Raw genomic sequence first — 17,316 nt, 5'->3', positions numbered from 1 at the left:
TTTCATGTCTATTTCCTGAAGTTTCTGATGCACCTTCAATATGTTTTATTTATTTTCCACAGATGGTGGTTCCTCAGGGAAGAACAGAAAAGAGGAAAATTATATTTTTGAGTCAAAGAGCAATCGAGGAGGAGGGGAACACCCAGCCCCAGAAGCAGGTAAATGTTCACCTTGGAAATTCATTGCAGAGTCAGAACAATTGCAGAACCACGTATCCTGTAGCTGAGCTTATTAACTGAATCTGCAAGAATTCATGACAAGAACAGGGTATATGGGTTGGAAAAACTGTGTATTCTCATCTTCTATATCACACTTCATCTTGGGGCTCTTGAACTAGTATCTTCACAGCTTTGGTCCTCAGCTTTCTGTTCTCTGAGTTGACTGGAGAGGATGATCACTACAGTCCCTTTCCAGGGGTAACATTCTGTGGAATGAGTAGTACTCAGGACACAGTGGTTAAGAACATGGGCTTTCAGATCAGATGCCAAGGTTCAAATCCCCTGCTCCATCACTAACTCCATGCCGGTTATCTTCTCTCTCTGCATCTCAATTTCCTCATTGGTCAGACGCGTGTAATAACTATACCTGCCTCACAGAGCTGTTAGGGAGAATAGATAGGACATCATATAGAGTTTTTAGCATATTGCTTGGCTCATGCAATAAGCCATATAAATGATGGCTATTATGACTGTTATTTGTGATCAACAAGGGCAGAGGTGTTAGAGTGTACCGTTCTCTCTCCAAGTGCTTCAGTAACAAGAGATGGAAGACACAGGAATGGGGAAAGGGTGCAGGAGGTAGAGGGGATATTTAGTAAGTAGAAAGAAAACTATAATGTCATGGTTTAGGTTATTCTTAACTAGATAGGAAACACTTTCAACATAGTCCTGTAGAAAGGTAGATTTTGATCCTAAATCTCACAAACTAATTAGTAAAATAAAGTTTAGGAGAACCAAATATTATTAAGCTACAGATCTAAACATTGAGAAGACTTCCTTTTTATCCTAGAAGTAGTCTCGTAACAATGGTCACATATAATTTTTAAATAAAATTGTTAAATAATACATAAATTTTTAATAATAAATAAAATTTTAAATAATAAATAATAAAATAATCCAGATATCAAGTATCTAGATGCTGCCTGGTCTGCAGACCTGCTGGACATAGCTGTCCCAGGATATTTGAATAAAAAGAGCCTGTTGGACTTCACTGGTGGTCCAGTGGCTGAGAATCTGCCTACCAATGCAGGAGACGCCAGTTCGATCCCTGATCCGGGGAGATTCCACATGCTGTGGAACAATTAAGCCTGTGTGCCACCACGAGAGAAGCCGCCACAACGCGAAGCCAGCGCTGCACGACCAGAGCGTCACTGCCTCTGCTCACAGCAACAGAGACTCAGTGCTGCAGCCAAAAAATAAACTAAAGAAAAAAGAAGAGCCCACCCCCTGCCGACAGACACAGAGAACGGGGCTCGCCCCTTGCCTCCATGGCCAGATGTGTCCAGAGACCTTTGGTTCTAATTGCCCGGTGCCTGTCCTAATTGCTATATACCTGAGTGTCACTCCCAGTCTTATGAACAGAATACCCAGTTCATCTACTTAACTCATTTCTGAGAAAACTAGCATGGTGTGTTTTAGAAGAGTGTGTGTGCGTGTGTGTGTGTTAAGTCTCTTCAGTTCAGTTCAGTTCAGTTCAGTCGCTCAGTCATGTCCAACTCTTTGAGACCCCATGAATCGCAGCATGCCAGGCCTCCCTGTCCAATACCATCTCCCAGAGTTCACTCAAACTCATGTCCATCGAGTAGGTGATGCCATCCAGCCATCTCATCCTCTGTCGTCCCCTTCTCCTCCTGCCCCCAATCCCTCCCAGCATCAGAGTCTTTTCCAATGAGTCAACTCTTCGCATGAGGTGGCCAAAGTACTGGAGTTTCAGCTTTAGTATCATTCCTTCCAAAGAACATCCAGGGCTGATCTCCTTTAGAATGGACTGGTTGGATCTCCTTGCAGTCCAAGGGACTCTCAAGAGTCTTCTCCAACACCACAGTTCAAAACCATCAATTCTTCAGCGCTCAGCTTTCTTCATAGTCCAACTCTCATATCCATACATGACCACTGGAAAAACCATAGCCTTGAATAGACGGACCTTTGTTGGCAAATTAATGTCTCTGCTTTTCAATATGCTATCTGGGTTGGTCATAACTTTTCTTCCAAGGAGTAAGCGTCTTTTAATTTCATGGCTGCAGTCACCATCTGCAGTGATTTTGGAGCCCCCAAAAATAAAGTCTGACACTGTTTCCACTGTTTCCCCATCTATTTCCCATGAAGTGATGGGACCAGATGCCATCATCTTCGTTTTCTGAATGTTGAGCTTTAAGCCAACTTTTTCACTCTTCTCTTTCACTTTCATCAAGAGGCTTTTTAGTTCCCCTTCACTTTCTGCCATAAGGGTGGTATCATCTGCATATCTGAGGTTATTGATATTTCTCCCAGGAATCTTGATTCCAGCTTGTGCTTCCTCCAGCCCAGTGTTTCTCATTAGTCGTGTTCAATTCTTTGAGACCCCATAGACTGTATCCTGCCAGGCTCCTCTGTCCATGGGATTCTCCAGGCAAGAATACTGGAGTGGGTAGCCATTCCCTTCTCCAGGGAATCTTCCAGACCCAGGTATCAAGCCTGCATCTCTTATGTCTCCTGAACTGGCAGGCTGGTTCTTTACCAATAGTGCCTCCTGGGAAGCCCTTAGAAGAAGGTGGGAAATTTTAAATTACCTGAACTAAAAGCATTAAAGTATGCCAACTGAGTATTTAAAAGTTGAAAATAACTTTCAGTATCCTAGCAAATACTTTATGTGAGGCGTCATCTTCTTTGTCATCAAATTGATTAATAAATCATTCCTGATTCATTAGCCGGGAATCAGATCTGACAGTAGAGCAACCCTATGCCTGACTTTTTGTTGTTGTTTAGTTGCTAAATTGTATCCAACTCTTTTGTGACCTCATGGACTGTAGTCCGCCAGTCTCCTCTGTTCATGGGATTTCCCAGGCAAGAATGCTGGAGGTGGGTTGCAATTTCCTATCCAGGGGATCTGCCTGACCCAGGGACTGAATCCTCCTCTCCTGCATTGGCAGGCAGATTCTTTACTACGGAGCACTTGGGAAGCCGTATCTGACTTTGGCAAACAGAAAATCCCCTTAGATTATATGCTGTTTTATGATTGCCATAGCTCCCTCTGAGTCCCATTCTTGGGACTGGGGTCTTCAATCATAGCTCTCTTCTCCTGAAGCCTGAACGCTGGTGTTCATCTTCAAACAAGTCATATGCATTTAGAAAGGCAGCCTGTAATCAATTTCCTTCCCTGAACAAGCAGAACTGGGGCTGGGTGTTGGAATCCAGTTTGTAAGAAATGGTTTTAGATTCCTAGGGTTGACCAAAGTCTCTTTTTCATCCAGTTCCTTTGTAACCTATCCATCTTTGTGACTAGTACTGGAAGATGCAGGGAAACTGACACCTTCAGGGCCAAACTGAGCCTTTTCAGAACTTCTTTCCTCAGGGTCACCATTAGGAAACTGGAATGTATGCACCAGCTCAAGAGTCAAATTCTAGATGGTTGGTTTATCACAGACTCTTATCTTTTACAATTCTCTTTGGGAATATTGTGCATGTATGCTCAGTCATGTCCAACTCTTTGCAACCCCATGGACTGTAGCCTCCTAGCCTCCTCTGTCCATGGGATTTTCCAGGTAGGAATACTGTAGTGGTTGCCATTTCCTTTTCCAGGGGATCTTCCTGACCCAAGGATTGAACCCACGCCTCCAGCGTCTCCTGCATTGGCAGGCAGATTCTTTGCCACTGAGCTTCCTGGGAAGCCCTTGGGAATACTGGCCTCACTCAAACCACTGTTTTGTATCAAGAGTCACTGATGCAACCTCCTCATCCCATCCTCCTGAACCCAGACAACTCCAGAATGTTCTTGAGAATTTTCTTCAGTTTTACCTAGGATTCCACAAATACACCAGAGTTTGAAATGCCATTAGTGTGTACTCAGCTCCAGCTCCTCTTGTCTTGGAGAGGAGGCCAGCTATACCTGGGAATGATTTTAAGCTCAGAAAATCAAAGCTATCCCAGGTGGCGCTAGTGGAAAAGAACCTGTCTGTCAACTTAGGAGACACAAGAGATTCAAATTCGATCTCAGGGTTAAGAAGATCCCCTGGAGGAGGGCATGATAACCCACTCCCATATTCTTGCCTGGAGAATCCCATGAACAGAGGAGCCTGGCGGGCTACAGTCCATGGGGCTGCAAGAGTCAGACACGACTTAGTGACTAAACCACCACCACCATCAGGAGTGAACTTTCTCAGTTACTTGCCCCCAATACCTGTCAGTACCCACCCTCTCTCTTTTTTTTTTCTTGGCCCCACTGTGCTGTATGTGGGATCTTAATCCCCCAACCAGGGATCAAAGCCATGTCCCCTGCATTGGGAGTGTGGAGTCTTAATCACTGGACCATCAGGGAAGTCTTCCACCCTCTCTTCCTTTCCTCCAGTGCTAAAGGAAAAGTATCCCCTCTTTCCAAGGTCAGTATCCCTCCCCCGACCTTGATGCAGCTCCTTATCACCTCAAGTTTGTTTTTCCATCATTTATTAACTCCCCATGTTTATAATCTCCACTGGTTCATTCCCCTAGACACATTCAGCTCTCAAAATATACAAGAAACAAAACAGCATCCCTCAGCCTTCAATCTCCCTGTAAATGAACTCCCAATTGCTAAGCGCAGTGGCCTCTCCAGGCCTCGCCTCACTTGACCTTTCCTTAGCATTCGATTCTGCTGACCACTGTCCTCTTGAAATAGCCTCAGCCCTCTGCTTCCAGGACTCCCCGCTCGGTTGGTTGCCAGCCATCCCTCTGACATGTCTCTTTCTATGCTTTCTGGTTCTCTTCTTTGTCTGCCCTCTTAAATGTTGATGTCTCCTAGAGCCTTGTTCCTGGCCCTCTTCTCTCTTCCCTTTCTCTCTGGAAGTCTCACCCAGTTTTGTAGCTGCAACCACCACCTTAATCCTAAAGGGCTCCACATATTTTTAAAAAATTTTATGTATTTATCTTACTTTGGCTGTGCTGGGTCTTTGCTGCTGTGCTCGATCTTTCTCTAGTTGTGGTGAGCAGGGACCACTCTCTAGTTGCGGTGTGAAGGCTTCTCCTTGCAGTGGCTTCTCTTGTTGCAGAGCACAGGCTCCAGGAGATGCGGGCTTCAGTAGTTGCGGCACACGGGCTCAGTAGTTGTGGTGTATGGGCTTAGTTGCTCCATGACATGTGGAATCTTCCCGGGTCAGGGATCAAATCCATGTCTCCCACATTTGGCAGGCTGATTCTTAACCACTGGACCACCAGAGAAGTCCCAACCCTTCACATATTTAAGCCCAACTAATCGAAGAACCAAATAGAAAATTCTACCTGGATTGGCGTTCAGTTCAGTTCAGTTCAGTCGCTCAGTCGTGTCCGACTCTTTGCGACCCCATGAATCGCAGCACGCCAGGCCTCCCTGTCCATCATCAACTCCCGGAGTTCACCCAGACTCACGTCCATCGAGTCAGTGATGCCATCCAGCCATCTCATCCTCTGTCGTCCCCTTCTCCTCCTGCCCCCAATCCCTCCCAGCATCAGAGTCTTTTCCAATGAGTCAACTCTTCGCATGAGGTGGCCAAAGTACTGGAGTTTCAGCTTTAGCATCATTTCTTCCAAAGAAATCCCAGGGCTGATCTCCTTCAGAATGGACTGGTTGGATCTCCTTGCAGTCCAAGGGACTCTCAAGAGTCTTCTCCAACACCACAGTTCAAAAGCATCAATTCTTCAGCGCTCAGCCTTCTTCACAGTCCAACTCTCACATCCATACATGACCACAGGAAAAACCATAGCCTTGACTAGACAGACCTTCGTTGGCAAAGTAATGTCTCTGCTTTTCAATATGCTATCTAGGTTGGTCGTAACTTTCCTTCCAAGGAGTAAGCGTCTTTTAATTTCATGGCTGTAGGCATCTCAATATGAAACTGTCAAAAAATAATCTCCCTCGCCTACCCTAAACAAGGTCCATCAGTCATCTAAATCGTGCAAGCAACGTCCTAGGAATCAGATGCATGGACCACTCCTTTTTATATCTGCACTTCATATATAATTCTACCATAGTAACTATAATACTTTATTGTATCTTTTCATTTAAATGTCTTTCTTACCCAGATTTGAAAATGATCATTAGAAAATGGCATTAGAAAATGCTCTCATTTAACTTTTGAAGAAGTGGTATAAATAGTGGTTCTGAAACTGTACTGTTTTACCACGTCCCATACTTAGTCAAGTCACTTAATCCTCAATAACTTAGTTCCCTCATTTGTAAAATGGGGATACAAACAGTACGAACTCATATGGTGGTTGTGAGAATTAAAGTACTTCATGTATAAAGCACTCTTTACTATCTTTGATTACCAGTGTCAGGCACATGGCTATTAATGCAAAATGAATGAATAAATAAATGAAAGAAAATATTATGAAGTCAGTTTATGCAATGGAGATTTTTGCTCTTCTAGTTCCACCAGTTGGCAAGGCCCCTGTAGCTAAAAATATTTCCACCATACCATCTCCAAGCCTGGCCTGACTACAGAGCAAAGCAGACTAAGAATAGACCCTGCTGAGCTTGATAAGACAGACTGATCTGGGGTACACTCTGTCCCTTCTGGGCTCCTGGACGGCTCTAAAAGATGCTTCTAGTCTAGGTGTCTAGGACCAACCCCACAGGGAAAAAACCCATGAAGGAGAAGTAGAGATTTTTTTGCCTGTTTTTAAAATTATTTATTTGGCTGCACCTGGTCTTAGTTGCAGCATGCATACATGTTTAGTTGCAGCACGTGAACTCTTAGTTTCTTAGTTCCCTGCCCAGGGATTGAACCTGGACCCCTGCATAGGGAGCGCAGTCCTAGCCACTAGACCACCAGGGAAGTCACTTCCTCAAGTTTTTAATAATGGTTCTACAGGCTGAGAGTAGGTTCTCTGGCTTTAGGAAATAAAAATGTCTTTAAGCCCTAACCAGAGCAAGGAATCAGGAGTTCGTCCATATTTATTTTAATGGAGAATGATCATGTATGAATCCATAAATGTAAGCTACAATGAAAATATTTCCTATGGCTACAGTGTCTTTGCGGTTGTCTGTTTACAGGATGTCTATTAAAGTTGGATATAGGGGAGTCTGACTACAACATTTGTACCCGCTGTTGGCATATGCATCTCATAGGAACTTGCCACACAAGTTGGCTTTAAGGAAGCCTGTGTTTGAGACCTAGACCTCAGTTTACAAGCTGTGTGCTCTTAGGCCAATTACTTAATCTTTCTGTACCTCAGTTAATCTGCCAAACAGAGGTAGTACAAGTACCTACTTGTAGTATTAATAGTACTTGTAGTAGTACAAGTACCTACTGAGTTGTTCAAGTTAAATAAAACAGTGCATGCACAGTGTTTATCATATAGTAGATTGTAGCTGTTACTGTTCTTAATCATTGACTCACCCTTGTTCATTTCTGACCTTGCACAGGTGCAGTGCTGCCTCTGGCCCTGGGTTTGGCTATCACTGCTTTGCTGCTTCTCATGGTTGCCTGTCGACTACGACTGGTGAAACAGAAACTTAAAAAAGCTCGTCCCATTACATCTGAGGAATCTGACTACCTCATAAATGGGATGTATCTATAATAAGTGGAATCTAAACAGCTGAGGGCAAGGACATGTTTCACTTATAATTTATACATAGTTTGAGTTCTGATATTTATTACCTCTTGTTTTTAACTAAGCTAAGAAAACTACTGAAAACCCTGGAAGATTCTGCAAATACTCAACCTTTGCTTTTATTTATTGATTTTCCTTGGGAAGTATGTAACATATTTTGAAATTTAGAGGAGTCCACATGATTAAAGACTTTTACAAATCTAATTCTGATTTATGTAAGCTATCCCTAAAAATAGGAATTTGTAGTTAGCCAAGGCAGAAAATTCTGTGTCTCTAGAGGCGCCTGACACTGGCGGTGTTAACACTTTGCTTCACAGAAGCCAGCCGTTGGCACTTCATAGCACCCCGCATCCCTTGTCCCGTGGCCTTCCCCTTCCTCTCAGCTTCCAGTGCTCTCCTTTCCCTTCTCCTCTTCAAAACCTGTTTCTGGGGATGGATCTCAATTGAGCACACACCTTCAATGAGATATTACCTGTGGCAGGAATATCTAAGCTATAAGCCTAATGATCAGGTCAATGAGGCCTCCGGGAAGGTAAATAGCAGTTGTTTCCAATCGCTGACTGACATCATGTCACGTGGCTGCTTCATTCTCCCAATGGAGAGTAACTCAGACTTCCGATTACAAGTAGCTCTAACATGGTCATCAAGTGAGATAGGAAATCAAAGCAGAAGCAGAGAACCTGGCAGGTCAAAAACTTAACACTTAGCTGAGGGAAAAATGAACAAGGATGTTTAGTTCTTTCTTGGATCTACTCAATGCTGCTCAATGGTCCAGAACATAGCAGCTCACTTATATAGAAACTGGTTTTCAACATTAGTGTTGAGGGAAGGAAAAAACCACATTCAAATGGAAAAACAACACTGAATGGATCTCTGGGTACAGCTTTTGCAAAAATAAGAGTCAGTGATTCATGAATAAATATTCAACTTAAGAATCGGTGATTCTTCCATTCAGTGGAGTGATGCAGTTTTCCCATTATTTATTTAATGCTCTAAAATATTACAGTATGCAAACAGCTAATGCCAGGCTTATATATTCCCAGAGCATAAGGGAGTTTTGCACAAATTCATCTTTATAGAAAACCAGCATCTAGCTTAGCATCTTTTGCCTTTTAATCTGTAGGATTTTAAAGGCATATTATTTCCACCATTCCTTAATGCTGGGACAATACACATTCTAGAAATTACTGAGGCGAATGTATGTGTTCTATTTATATAATAGTTTTTTTTTTTTTTTACCTTAAGTGGTAAATCTTTTAAGATACTTGAAAACCCTCTAGAAAACTATGTTTAGACTGAACCTGATGTAGGTTGTTCCTTTAGCAAAGGACTTAATTTGGGTCAGAGATATATATTAAGAAATGGGCAGTTAGTGGTCAGAAAACAAATTGGTTATTTTTTATTTCCTGAGAAACTCGAGCATTTTGTTGAATTTTAGAGTTGAGCAAAGATTTAAATTTCTCCTTAAGGAGTTTAGAGAAATGACTGTATGAATGAACTTAAGATGTTTGTATTCTTTATGTGATGCTGTGCAGTTTGTTTTTATATAGAAGGATGTCACCTACAGCCATATTCAATAAAATAAAAACTGTTGAGGCATGCATCTTTCAGCACATCTTTTATACATGAAGAAATTAAAACACAATTTAGTATTGCTATGGTGTTGAAATTCTTGATAAAAAGATGTCCCATATCTATGTGTACAATATTCTTTAATAAATTGTATTTTATTCTTAAGCCTCTTTTTTTTTTTTTTTTACAACTTTTAATACTTACTAGTACAGATGGTCTCCAACTTGATATGTTGCTCAGACTTACCTTTTTTTTTCTTTATGATGGTACAAAAGTGATACATATTCAATAGGAACCGTGCTTGAATTTTGAATTTTCCTTTGGCTAGTGATATGCTGTGTATCTCCTCTCATGACACTGGCCAGTGGTAGCACAGGTCTCCCCCCCACCCCCAAGAAAATATCCTTTTTACTATTGATTGAAAACTAATACAGTAGTGTTATCATGGAAATTTTGCAGCCTCTTTGATCCGAAAGCTAATTTCTAGGCAAAATCCTGATAGGATAATCACCAACAAACCTAAACAAACAGTGCTGGCAAAAGAAATTACTCAATGTGATGCAAGGCTGTAAGGGGCACAGTAATGTTCAAGGCGTGGGAATTCAAATACAGATGTCCTCGGCTGCCCTAGGTCCCTGGATCATTGCCTCTTGTATTAATACTTAAAGTATCCTCACTGTGACCATCACCAGCCTGGATACTCCACCCAAGTGAGGATGAGTTCTTTAGACCCAGCAGCCCTAGAACTTCCTCTCATGAAAAAGGGAAGTGAAGGGAAAGGGAAGAAAAGCAGCACAGGAAATGGGGGTGGGGGTGGGGAGCGGGGGTGATGGGGTAAGGAGAGAATGAGGAAAGGAGGCAGGCTTTCACGGCCCAGGAGAGCACTCTAGGAACCAAAGCAAGGGGGCATGGAAGAGTCCTACCCCGGACAACACAGGTCAGTTAGAAAAAAAGAGCCTGAAGTGGGGAACCAACATGACCACTGCCCCAGTGATACTGGAAGGATTAAGCATAGGGAAATTATCAGGTTTTTTCCTCTTTATTATAATAGATAAACACACACTTCCTTGGGCCCCAAGGGCCAGTCAGTTCTCTTCAAGCAGGATTTCTTAGTGGTGCTCTATTTGGTCTCTTCTTTGAGCAAAACATATGTAAATTAAAAGTTCATATAGTTAAAATTCATTAATCTTTACCCATTAATGAATGGTGCTTGCTTAAAATCCATTCCTCCTTATTCAAAATTTTTAAAAAATCTTTTGGGTTTTTTTTTTTTTTTGGCCACACAGCATTTGAGATCTCAGTTCCCTGACCGAGGATCAAAGCCCAGCTCCTGCAGTGGAAGCTTGGAGTCTTAACCACTAGACTCCCAGGGAAATTCCTAAACATTTTTTAATTCAAAAAGTGTGAAGTCCAAGAGCAAGGATTGGCATAGCATGTGTCTTCACCAATCAGATGCCACTTATTAGTTTGTCTTATCAGATTTATAAATTGTCCCCTCAACCGGACTACAGACTACACACCCCTTGAGAGTAAGGGCCTTTTTTTATCCCCAAGACCTAACAGAGAGACTTAACATAAATTGTTGATCATGGCTAGGAAGGATACAGACGAGTGAATAAGTTGAAGAATTAATTTAAAGTCCTTGAGAATATTTGACCTTTGAAGCTATTGCAAATGCCAAGTCCTGGATCAAAAGAGTTCACGGCCTGAGTCCAGAAGCAACACTAACCATAGCAAACTGAAGCCAGCAATAAACTCACAAGTTTGGTCATCAACTAATGCAAGTTTCCTGTGCCTAAGACACTGACTGCCCAAGAGGAGACACTCGTCAAAGACGTATGTACAATTTTTAAAAGCTATTTTCAAAGAAGTGATATGTTAGACTTTAATTTAAGAGGTGGAGGAAAGTTGCCTCAGCACCTCACTAAGGCTCTGCCTGCCAGAATCATACACACTTGCACACAACAGAGGGAAGGGCTTTGCTGGGAGGGCCAGTTCTGATAGCTTCTAGAGCGTGTATTTCTTTAAGATTTAGAGCCCTTTAAAAAACTAAGATCCTGCTGTAAAAGAGAAGATCACAACATTTAAGCAAGATCCCAACGTGTTACTGACTTAAACTCATTTTACAGTCGTTATATTAATAAATCTATTTGTAGGTCATAGATGGGTTTCGGTAAATTTATCCTTAACCTGCTCTTTCTTGACATCAGGTCAGTTCATTCATTCATTCAGCACATATGGTACATCTATAAGAGGCCCTGTGTTAGGCAAAGAAAAATAATAAATGAGGTGAAGTTCTTGTCCCCAAGAAACCGTTACATTCCTCAAATGTGCAGTTAGATTAAAGCCCTTAACTTACTCAGATCTCACAAAATGGAGCATCAGAGAAACAATGTTTTCTCTGTGACCTTAGCATTCTGTACCTGGTGGACATATGGTTCTTCTATATTCAAACACCACCAATGCCTCTTTCACTTTTAACTTTATTTGGCAAAGCAGTACTGCATAAACTGTTCAGTAACTAGGACACAGCTTACACAGCATGTTAAATCCATATACATTATGAGCAGCAAGTTAGAAACAGAAAAAACAATACTAAGCTACAAGTCTCCTATTATTTTTAAAGAGAAAAAGGAAGAACTATGTCAGTTATGTCCAATCTGAACAGCCGAGTGTTTTAGGGGACATCACCTGCCATTTCCTTAAGTTTTAATATTTACAAATGCTTAGTTTTAAGGTAACAAAGCAGCTGATTGTATCTACAACATGCTATTCTATGACACCACATCAAAAGCTTTAAAAAGGAAGCTCATCTCTATTTTCTTAGTAGTATCTAACATACACCCAAAAACCAAGAATCTTAACTTGTGAATGGTGGTGTTATCTGATGCACAAAAGCAGTCCGATAAATTAACATCAGAACAGAATTAAGTGCCTAAGAAAAGTCACTCCTCAAAATCAATTCACAAACCATGTTTTCCATTTTGCAGAACCCCTTCTTTTAATATTTAAAGGAAAATGTGGGCATGTTAAAGTAATAATACACAAATTTATATTCTGCATCCTTCTTCTTTCCAATCTGGCTTCTATGCCTCTCTGAAGAATTAGAAACCCCACAAATCCACACATTTTCATGCTGAAAATAGTGTAAGAAAGTTCAAAACAAGCTGTGATGCTGTTGATTTTCAAAAGCTTTGAAGACTGAGATGAGCAATCCACTGTAATATTATTATACTGGTCAAGCTGATGTTGCTTTTACAGTTCATCCCTGGGGGAGAAAGAGAGGAATATATAAGTAGGAGTTACATATGATAAACTTGGCTTTCTAACAGTTTAGATAGAACTAATAAATCAGTAAAAATATACCGATCCCCAAGCAATATATTACATTAAAAAAAAAAAAAAAAACCTAAGCAAATGATTCAGGTCAAAGCAAAAATGGAAATCAGCCATTTCAAACATCGTTCATGCTACTCCAGAATGAAGAATGAAAACTGAAGGGCCTTAATTCTTTATTTTTTTAATTCAAAAGTAATTTTCTTCCTTCAAGACCAAAAATTCAGAGAAATGATAACTTTTAGATCCAGGATCTTGCTAATACTATTTATTGTACAATAATAACTTAAGTATTTAGAGTTCAGATAAGTCTTTATATTCACAAAACTGGACAAAAATTTAGTCTTTTGTTTAGAGTATCTGTTGAGTATATTGTTGAGCAATCACTGAGTGGGTCAATCTCAAACCAAACTCTGTGAGAAAAAGCATCATCTGTAGGTATAATATACCTGTCAGCTGATTTCATAAGGCAGCTTTATCAGCTCTAAGAGAAACCATTTGCTCAGCCAGCTGCAGCACTGTACCAGCAACTGCCAGTGAGAGGAAGGCAGGAATAAAAATGCAGTCTAAAGCAAACTGTATGGTATATAAACTATACCTCAATAAAGCTGCTAAAAGTAAAAAAGTAAAGCTAGCAGAAAAGCTTCTTATTTGAGGATAATCTGAGTAACAAGCAACACTGTTAAATACTCAAGTACTTTAAGGGTAAAGAAGTAGGATGTTTGCAATTAAATATCAAATGATCCAGGGGAAAAAAATGTTGTGTGTGTGTGTGTGTGTGTGTGTGTATATATATAGAAAGAGGGAATGAAAAGGAATGTGGAAAGTGTTAATTAATAATTGTTAACTCTGGATGAAGAGATTCAGGAGCTCTTTGCACAATTCTTGCAACTTGTCTGTAATAAATTTTTTTTTTAAGTTTTTAAAAAGCTGTTAAATAAATTTGAAGGAAAGATAAATAAAGAGCTAAAATTTCCCAGGTATGTGGTGAATTAAGGGATTTTTGGATAATATGGTATTTTCTATAAAATATGAATTTTATAAATTGTGCAAGAAAATATTTTAAAAATGACTTCTCCCATAAGTTGTCTTTGTCATACAACACTGGATTATCTGTCAAATGATAAGTTACCAGTTCTGGCTCCTCTTAATATATTCTTCCAAATAATATAAGTACTATAATTCTCATGAAACAGCTTTTAATGAAATTCATGCAAGCATTAAAATACTTAATCTTCAAAGAGTTTACTTGCAAAATGCTCTATTCATAAATTTACTCGTGCTTTTAAAAATATGAATTAAAGATACTATTTTTTAAAATCACTTTACCACATTTTACAGTTGCAAGGTACTAAGGATTTTGTCAATAAATATCTTTATTGCCCAACAATATAGTACATTTCTAAATATCCTCTCCATTTAAAAATTTTTTTGAAAAGGGAAAAGGATTAAAAACTCTCAACAAACTGGGTATAGAGGGAACGTACCTCAACATAATAAAGGCCACATATGACAAGCTCACAGCTAACATCATTCTCAATGGTGAAAAACTGAAAGCTTTTCCTCTAAAATCAGGAACAAGACAAGGATGCCCACTCTCGCCACTTTTATTCAACATAGTACTGGAAATCCTAGCCAGAGCAATTAGGCAAGAAAAAGAAATAAAAGGCATCAAAATCGGAAAGAAAGACGTAAAACTGTCTCTTTTTGCAGATGATAACTAAAATTAGTTGTTTCTATATACTAATAATAAACTATCAAAAGAAAAATTAAGAAAACAATCTCATTTACAATTATAGCAAAAAGGATAAAATATCTGGAAGTAAATTTAACCAAAGAGGTGAGAGTTGTACACTGAAAACTACAGAATGTTAATGAAAGATACTGAAGATGACACAAATAAATGTAAATATATTTCATACCCATGAACTGGAAGAGTTAATAGTTAAAATATCCATACTACCCAAAGTAATCTACTGAGTCAATAAAATCCCTATCAAAATTTCAATGACATTCTTCACATAAATAGAACAATCCTAAAATGTGTACAGGGCCACAAGAGACTCCAAATAGCCAAAGCAATCTTTAGAAAGAACAATAAGACTGGAGGTATCACACTTCCTGATGTCCAACTATATTACAAAGCCAAAGTAATCAAAACAGTATGGTACTCAGCATAAAAACAGACATAGAGACCAATGGAACAGAGTAAAAAGCCCAGAAGTAAACTCATGCATATATGGTCAATTAATTAGGAGCCAAGAATATATGATGTAGAAAGAACAGTCTCTTCAATAAGTGGTGTTGGGAAAACTGGACAGCCACATGAAAACAGAATGAAACCGGACCTCTATCCTAACACCACATCCCCCAAAATCAAAATGGGTTAAAGACTTGAATGTAAGACCTAAACTTATTGTGGTAATCATTTTGCAACATACCAAATCACTATGTTGTACACCTAAAACTACTACAGTGCTATATGTCAATTATATCTCAATAAAACTGGTGAAAAAAAATCATACCATTAAAAAATATCTAATGATGAAGGACAATGTTGATGATATTTTATTAAATAAAGAGAGATTATAAAATAAAACTATGATCTCAGGAATACAAAAGAAATGTATATACTTCTATGGATATATAGAAAAGAAGAAAAAATCTAAAATGTTAATAAGAGGTTATCTCTAGATTCTGGGATTATGGATGACTTTTATTCTTTTCTGTTTTTTTCCTATTTTTAAATGCATGTACATTACTTTGATAGGAATATTACTGTGGAAAACAAATAGAAGGCAAGGATATTAACAGTATCCCCCCCGCCCCCACCCACACACACAAAAAAAGGAAAAGAAATTAAGTTTACAGATCTGAATTATAACATTTGTTAAGGAAAACCAAAAATTTGCTGCCATGGCATGTATAACCCTGTCACATCCTAAGACTTCAAAATCTATTAACCTTCTTAATTTTTCCTAATATTTAAAATTCTACATAACCATATTTTTAATCTGACTTACATGTATAGATCATTTAAAATAAAAAATAGTATGTATTAAATTTCTACAAAGGCTTTTTAAAACTGCTGCTGCTGCTGCTGGTAAGTCACTTCAGTCGTGTCCAACTCTGTGTGACCCCATAGATGGCAGCCCTATATATGTGCTAATATTAATTAGATTCAGTTCAGTTGCTCACTCGTGTCTGACCCTTTGTGACCCCATGGACTGCAGCATGTCAGGCTTCTCTGTCCATCACCAACTCCTGGAGCTTGCTCAAACTCATATCCATCGAGTCAATGATGTCATCCAACCATCTCATCCTTGTCGTCCCCTTCTCCTCCCACCTTCAGTCTTTCCCAGCATCAGGGTCTTTTCCAATGAGTCAGTTCTTTGCATCAGGTGGTCAAAGTATCGGAGCTTCAGCTTCAGCATCAGTCCTTCCAATGAATATTCATGACTGATTTCCTTTAGGATGGACTGGTTGGATCTCCTTCAAGAGTCTTTTCCAACACCACAGTTCAAAACCATCAATTCTTCAGTGCTCAGCTTTCTTTATGGTCCAACTCTCATATCTATACGTGACTACTGGAAAAACCATAACTTTGACTAGATGGACCTTTGTTGGCAAAGTAATGTCTCTGCTTTTTAATATGCTATCTAGGTTGGTCATTGCTTTTCTTGCAAGGAGCAAGTGTCTTTTAATTTCATGGCTGCAGTCAACATCTACAGTGATTTTGGGGCCTCCCAAAAATAAAGTCTGTCACTGTTTCATTGTTTTCCCATCTATTTGCCATGAAGTGATGGGACCAGATGCCATGATCTTAGTTTTCTGAATATTGAGTTTTAAGTCAGCTTTTTCACTCTCCTCTTTCATCAAGAAGCTCTTTAGTGCTTCTTCACTTTCTGCCATAAAGGGTGGTGTCATCTGCATATTTGAGGTTATTGATATTTCTCCTGGAAATCTTGATTCCAGCTTGTGCTTCATCCAGCCCAGCATTTCGCATGATGTACTCTACATATAAGTTTAGTAAGCAGGGTGACAATATATAGCCTTGACATACTCCTTTCCCAATTTGGAACCAGTCTGCTGTTCCTTGTCTGGTTCTAACTGTTGCTTCCTGACCTGCATACAGATTTCTCAGGAGGCAGGTCAGGTGGTCTGGTATTCCCTTCTCTTGAAGAATTTTTCAGTTTGTTGTGATCCACAGTCAAAGGATTTGGTGTAGTCAATAAAGCAGAAATAGAAGTTTTTCTGGAACTCTCTTGCTTTTTTGATGATCCAACGGATACTGGCAATTTGATTTCTGGTTCTTCTGCCTTTTCTAAATCCAGCTTGAACATCTGGAAGATGACGGTTCACAAACTGCTGAAGCCTGGCTTGGAGAATTTTGAGCATTATTTTGCTAGCATGTGAAATGAGTCCAATTGTGCGGTAGTTTGAACATTCTTTGGCATTGTCTTTCTTTGAAATTGGAATGAAAACTGACCTTTTCCAGTCCTGTGGCCACTGCTGAGTTTTCCAAATTTGCTGGCATACTGAGTGCAGCACTTTCACAGAATCATCTTTTAGGATTTGAAATAGCTCAACTGGAATTCCATTACCTTCACTAGTTTTGTTCTTAGTGATGCTTCCTAAGGCCCACTTG

At 39.7% G+C, this 17,316-nt stretch overlaps 2 protein-coding genes across 10 annotated transcripts in view; one reads left to right on the top strand and one right to left on the bottom strand.

Annotated features, from left to right (window-relative positions):
- LRP11 (LDL receptor related protein 11) overlaps positions 1-9,497 on the top strand; it is a 55,484-nt gene extending 45,987 nt beyond the window's left edge. Inside the window, exons 6-7 of one of the 2 annotated variants that reach the window (XM_086318242.1) lie at positions 63-158; positions 7,573-9,497. In XM_086318242.1, the coding sequence (XP_086174368.1) occupies positions 63-158; positions 7,573-7,727 (251 nt within the window). In that variant the 3' untranslated portion in view covers positions 7,728-9,497. Of the gene's footprint in view, positions 1-62; positions 159-1,248; positions 1,872-7,572 lie in introns of those variants that run through there. The other variant, XM_086318243.1, reaches the window with a different exon arrangement.
- A 2,298-nt stretch (positions 9,498-11,795) lies between these two features.
- The window catches only part of PCMT1 (protein-L-isoaspartate (D-aspartate) O-methyltransferase), a 42,902-nt gene continuing 37,381 nt past the window's right edge, over positions 11,796-17,316 (bottom strand). For 4 of the 8 annotated variants that reach the window (XR_015133299.1, XR_015133300.1, XM_086318263.1 and 1 more), the window contains exons 8-9: positions 14,156-14,299; positions 11,796-12,600 (exon numbers count right to left, since the gene is read on the bottom strand). Coding sequence is in view for 4 of the 8 variants with exons in the window: in XM_086318263.1 (XP_086174389.1) it covers positions 12,588-12,600; positions 14,156-14,299 (157 nt within the window). In the remaining 4 variants the exon portion in view is untranslated. The remainder of the gene's footprint in view (positions 12,601-14,155; positions 14,300-17,316) is intronic. The other 4 variants (XM_086318266.1, XM_086318264.1, XM_086318269.1 and 1 more) reach the window with 1 other exon arrangement.

The sequence above is a fragment of the Bos grunniens genome, chromosome 9 (genome assembly GCF_055505025.1).
Source record: "Bos grunniens cultivar Pamir isolate PY7600 chromosome 9, Bosgru_T2T1.0, whole genome shotgun sequence".
NCBI lineage: Eukaryota > Metazoa > Chordata > Mammalia > Artiodactyla > Bovidae > Bos > Bos grunniens.
Note: the sequence above shows the minus strand (reverse complement) of the source record. Positions and strands in the feature narration are given on the sequence as shown.